General features: G+C 44.6%; 1 protein-coding gene across 4 annotated transcripts in view; it reads left to right on the top strand.

Annotated features, from left to right (window-relative positions):
* The first annotated feature begins 2,160 nt into the window (after positions 1–2,160).
* Positions 2,161–6,000, top strand: part of rbl2 (retinoblastoma-like 2 (p130)) — a 304,767-nt gene continuing 300,927 nt past the window's right edge. For all 4 annotated transcript variants that reach the window (XM_041191571.1, XM_041191568.1, XM_041191572.1 and 1 more), the window contains exon 1: positions 2,161–2,448. In XM_041191571.1, the coding sequence (XP_041047505.1) occupies positions 2,308–2,448 (141 nt within the window). In that variant the 5' untranslated portion in view covers positions 2,161–2,307. The remainder of the gene's footprint in view (positions 2,449–6,000) is intronic.

Genomic DNA, 6,000 nt, shown 5'->3' with positions numbered 1-6,000 from the left:
GAATACATGAATATGTCAATGGACTTGATTACAATGTTAGTTTCTACAGTGTGACTGGCTTCCAAAGTACAGAGTGCTTTTGATAAGTGACATTACTGTAAGAGTCCCTTTAATTTATGCAGCATCATATAGCAATAGGAAAGGGTGCCAGTTCATCAATATTCAGCTGGCCCATGTCCACCAGCAATGCATCATGTATGTATATACCTGCTACTCTGTCAGCTCAAACATGCTTTCATTTTAAGGTAGCTTCATATGACAGCCATGTTTCAAGATCCTAACTGGTTGTGGAGAGGCTGCATTACCCTCTTCAGCTAGTGTTAACTCCACCAAGTGCTACATAAATTTACTGACCCAGAAAACATTTTGGGGTCAACTGTGTACTCTTTTAATGGTCAAAAGAAAACATCTGCTAAAGGCTTTGGGGAAAGCCCAAGAAGTTATGTCTTAGGCCAGGGGATACGAAGCTGATGGAAGTGCCTGATTTGTTGCTCAAGTGAAAGAGTGTTTCTCACAATATAGTGTAAGGTCAATTTACTGGAAAATGTGTTAATTGGATTAATACCCAAAGCCCAATTATAGGAGCATTTGAGGCATGTGCCAATGTGACATTTCCTGAAAATAAGCTATAAGATAATCAAGTGAATTTGCCCTGTTTGTGTCAGTGCCCATTTACAAATGGTTTTGTAAACAACAACAACTTACATTTATACAGTGCTTTTGATGTAGTAGATGTTCCAAGGTGCTTCGCAGGAGCATTATCAGACAAAATTTGACACAGCCACGTGAAATATTAGGACAGATGATCATAAGCTTGGTCAAACAGCTAATTTTCAAGGAATGTCTTAAATGAGGAAAGAGAGGTGGCAGGCACAAAGGGTTAGAGACATATTGATGTATTCTGATGCCTCTCTAACAGTTTAGGATCTTGGAAACTGAAGGTAAAGCTGCTAATGGTGGAGTGATTAAAATTGGCATATTTAAGAGGTCAGAATTGGACCAGTGCTGATATCACAAAAGGTTGTGGGGCTAAAGGATATTACAGAGAATAGAGGGGTGAGGTCATGGAGCGATTTGAAAACAAGGATGAGAATTTCAAATTTGAAGTGTTGCTTAACTGGGAGCCATTGTAGGCCTTTGATGGGTGAACAAAACTTGGTGTGAGTTTAGGACACAGGCAACATAAGTTTTGGATAACTTCAAGTTTAAGGAGGGTAGAATGTGGGAGAGTTGGACTGAGGCATAATTACAGCAATCGCTGATGGACACATCAGCCTGTGACAATTCCTGGAAGTATTCACAGGATAGTGTGCATTATAGCAATATTTCTTACAGCTGCAAGAGCATATAATGCAGTGCTAACTAGGCACACTTTTTCAACGTGCAAACTCGTAGGCACGTGGATGGATGGTGGGTGGTTATATGCCTATTAGCAGAAACAAAGGCAGCCAGTCAGGCTATCTTGCAATCTCAGTGCGGAAGAGTCCTTGTCCAGTTATAGAAACATCTAATACATGTACAGCATGGCATAGTTCCATTAGGGTTGCAGTCTCAATGCTAGGGAATGTCAGTGCCTAGCTGGAATTTCCAAAAGTTTTTAATGTATGTTGCATGCCTCAAATTAGAGGGACAAAAGCAAGATGCTGGAAATCTTAAATTAGAAAATACTGATAATACTCAGCTTGTCAAGCAGCATCTATGGAGGAGAGAGAAAAATAGTTAAACGTTTCAGGTTGCTGAAATTCCACTGATGAGCAAACATTAAAATTTGTATTTTTGTTTTTGTTTCGGATTTCCAGCATCCGCAGTATTTTGCTTTTATATTAAAATTTGTTTTTCTGTCTCCACAGATGTTGCCTGCCCTTCTGAGCCTTTCCAGCATTTTCTGTTTTTATTGCAAACTAGAGGGATGTTTGCCACACTGACAGGGACTTGGGCGCACAGTGTTGGCATAGGTGCCTGCAGACTTTGCAGCCAGGGTGCCTCCTTCCTCGTTCCGACAAAGCCGAAGCTGCGCACTGGGGCGGGGGCACTCGCGGTGGAAACGCTGTGAATTGACGTGGCGGCCCGGCCACTCGCGAGCGAGAAGACAACAATGGAACGTTCCAGGGGGACCAATGAGGAGGCGGAGGGGGGCGGGGAGGAGGAACGGCTGTCAATCAGCAGGTTTAAATGGCTACAGTGCGGCCCGCGAGCGCTGCCTGAGGCCCCGGGTAGAGCGGCGGCGCTTCCGCAATCCACACAGACACTGACAGCCCCAGCAGGGTCAATGACAGTTCGATTCTCAACTGCTGCTCCCAACCCACCATGGCCAGCGAGGAGGAGCAGGGCGGCCGCCGGACCAAGCAGAGGTTCGAGGAACTTTGTCAGAAATTGAACATGGACGAGGGTGCAAAATGCGAGGCTTGGGCAAGTTACGAGAGCATCAGCAGGAAGTACACACTGGAGGTGAGTGTGTGAGAGAGAGTGAGAGCTGGCCGGCTGCAATAAGTGGCAGCGGGGGCGGGTACCTGAGGTGACATACGCCAAGTAAATAAGCTCCCACTGACAGCTGGGGGGGGGGGGGTGCAGTGATAATTGAACCCGTGTAAATTAGATTGCTATTCAGCATGCAACAAATACATAAATAAAACCATTCCACTCAATTCGTTTGGAAGTTAATGTTTGTCCTATTCCTTCGTCCCATCCCCCTCCCCATGGAGGAGCTGAGTGAGTTTGCTGCTGAACATCTACACATTATTGAATAGGAGCAGGCCTGTTCGTCGGCGTTGCCGTTTAAAGTCACTTAAAGACCTGGCCCCCAATTCAGGAAGTCTCCAAGTTCAAGTCCAACATTGCCTTGTCTGGCTCACGTTGCCGAAGCAAAGTTTCAAATCGTCCACGTAAACAAATAGCCTTGCGGCGGAAGAGGAAGCACCAGAAGAACATCTTTGTTTATGGTGTAGATTTATACCCAGCACAACATCCAGCAGCTTCTCCCATAATTGCAGGGTTTTTGCATCTATTCCCCTACCTAGAAGTGTTTTCTGAGTACTAACCACTCAGTGACAAAACTGCTGTGAAACCAGTCTTAAATTTGTATTCTGCCAGTTTGATTGTGGCGTTTACCCTATTGCCACAGTTTAGTTTGAAATAAAAAGTTGCTCATATATAGCACCTTTCACATCCTCAGGACACTCCAAAGCACCTTACAGCCAATTATTACTGTTTAAATATATTCATATTTCAGTGCTGGATTTTGACATGCTGAGGCCCTAAAGTTATGTAAAGCTTAAGAGGTCCCATAAAATAATACACTTTCTTTGGTAATGCTAACAGAAAGGGCAATGAAAATAAAAATATTAAAGCTTTATATTTACATATATACCTAGGTAAGCTCTGCAAAAAGCCTATTTGCATTATGAAATACTTAGATTTCTTAATCAGCATGTTGAAAACTTTTAATTTACAGCAACACAAGGGTAATTTACATTTACTAAATGGAAGCAGCACTACAACCGGCACAAAACTTAAAACATTTTTAAAAATTAATTTTGGACAGCAATGTTACTGAAGATGTCCTCAAATGATAGAAAATGTTAAACTTCATAGCTTATGTACATAATGCTTAGTGCTCATAGCTTTTCTTGCAGCATTGTCCGCAGTTCATTCTTGATGCTTTTCAGCCGTGGAAATCGCCTTTCTCCTGAGCATTAGCATTACCATTAAACTCAAAAATAGTCGCAATATTAATTCTACATTAGGGAAAGCCAACTGAATTTTACCTTGGGTGATGACTTGATACAGGCCTTGGTGGCATAAAGCTCCTATATCTCGAATAATTTTCCTTGCGATAAGCTTGGAAGTGCTTTATTTCTCCAATGAGGTTAACATCAACATCATCAGGATAATTTTTCGTCAGAAACTTTACACCTTCACACAGCTGTTTTTTCCAAGGCAAAATCAACCAAAAACAAAAAATTGTTGTAACATTTTCATATCTGATTGTTCTTTCCTTCAAGTTGGAATAAAGGATTTCACTCAAAACTTGTCTCTTGGAGAAAGCATCTCATCAGCATTTGGTGCATCATCTATGTTGACTTTCTTCCTCATTCTTTCCTTTTATTCACACACTTGTAGTCTACATCAGGCAGGTTTTCTTTTCCTTTGAGTTCAATTTCATCAGAACTTTTTCAGGTTTCTTTCAAGAGGTGAGAATGAAGTGAAAGCTTTGCACATGTACTAAGGGCTATCTGTAGGGCCTGGCTGGTTTTGTGAAACTGATCAAACAAACAATTCCAAAGTTCTAACATGAACACAAACTAATTACTTCATTTTCTCCTGCAGATTTGCTAGCTTCTTTCCTTATATCACTTTTTGCATTGTCATCAGTATGAAGATGAGTAAGAGCCTCAATAATTGAACCATAACCCTCGGCTATGTCTGAAATAGCCTTTGCATGTGCTTCCCATCTAGCGTCAGAATGATGTTTTGTTACGGTGGAATCAGGATCGAAAAATGATTTGAGTACTGTCCAGTGTTTTGTGGAGGCAGAGAAGAATATTTGCTGCACAAGAGCAAGAAAAAACTATTGTATTTAGGCAGCAATCAACTGCAGCACAGCCAACAAGATTCAGTGAATGTCCAGCACATGGAATATATATAGCATACTTATTTTTCACTATAAGTGTTTGCTGCAAGTCATTATATAAATTCCTTACATGTTAGCTGCATTGTCATATGACTGTCCTCTGCACTTACTGAAGTCAACTTTGCAGTCATTGTCTAGATAATCCAGCACCATATTGGCTGTACTTTCAACACTATGGTTTTTTAATTCAAGGAAAGTTAGAAAGCGTTCAATGGGAAAACTATCATTGAGTGACATATCTTACAATAACAGTTAGTTGATCAACACGTGAAAGACCTGGTGTAGAGTCAAACTGAAGTATCCTGCTTTTCTCGAGTCATCCAAAATAGATCCTTTTACTTTTTCAGCCATAAGCTAGATGAGTTCATCACATCGTTTTAGACAAGTATGAAAGCTTCTAAGATCCAGTGCTTCCTTAATTTTTTTTTAATTCATTCACGGGACATGGGCTTCGCTGGCTGGGCTGGCATTTATTGCCCGTCCCTAGCTGTCCTTGAGAAGGTGGTGGTGACCTGCCTTCTTGAACCGCTGCAGTCCATGTGGTGTAGGTACACCCACAGTGCTGTTAGGAAGGGAGTTCCAGGATTTTGACGCAGTGACAGTGAAGAAATGGCAATATATTTCCAAGTCAGGATGGTGATTGACTTGGAGGGGAACTTCCAGGTGGTGGTGTTCCCCCCTTATCTGCTGCCCTTGTCCTTCTAGATGGTAGTAGTAGTGAGTTTGGAAGATGCTGTTGAAGGAGGCTTGGTGAATTCCTGCAGCGCATCTTGTAAATGATACACACTGCTGCTACTGTGCGTCGGTGGTGGAGAAAGTGAATGTTTGTGGGTGTGGTGCCAATCAAGCGGGCTGCTTTGTCCTGGATGGTATCCAGCTTCTTGAGTGGTGTGGGAGCTGCACTCATCCAGGCAAGTGGGGGGCATTCCATCACACTCCTGATTTGTGCCTTGTAGATGATGGACAGGCTTGGGGGGCGGGGGGGAGGGAGAGGGAGAGGGGGGGGGTGAGGGAGGGGGGGAGGAGAGGGGGGGGTGAGGGAGGGGGGAGGAGAGGGGGGGAGGGAGGTGGGAGGGAGAGGGGGGGGAGGGAGAGGGGAGGAGGGAGGGGGGGAGGGAGGTGGGAGGGAGAGGGGGGGAGGGGGAGGGGGGGAGGGAGGTGGGAGGGAGAGGGGGGGAGGGAGAGGGGAGGAGGGAGGGGGGAGGGAGGTGGGAGGGAGGGGGGGGAGGGAGAGGGGAGGAGGGAGGGGGGGAGGGAGGTGGGAGGGAGAGGGGGGGAGGGAGAGGGGAGGGAGGGAGAGGGGAGGAGGGAGGGGGGGGAGGGAGGGAGAGGGGAGGAGGGAGGGGGGGGAGGGAGGGAGAGGGGAGGAG

This window comes from Carcharodon carcharias, chromosome 7 (assembly GCF_017639515.1).
Source record: "Carcharodon carcharias isolate sCarCar2 chromosome 7, sCarCar2.pri, whole genome shotgun sequence".
NCBI classification, from domain to species: domain Eukaryota; kingdom Metazoa; phylum Chordata; class Chondrichthyes; order Lamniformes; family Lamnidae; genus Carcharodon; species Carcharodon carcharias.
Note: the sequence above shows the minus strand (reverse complement) of the source record. Positions and strands in the feature narration are given on the sequence as shown.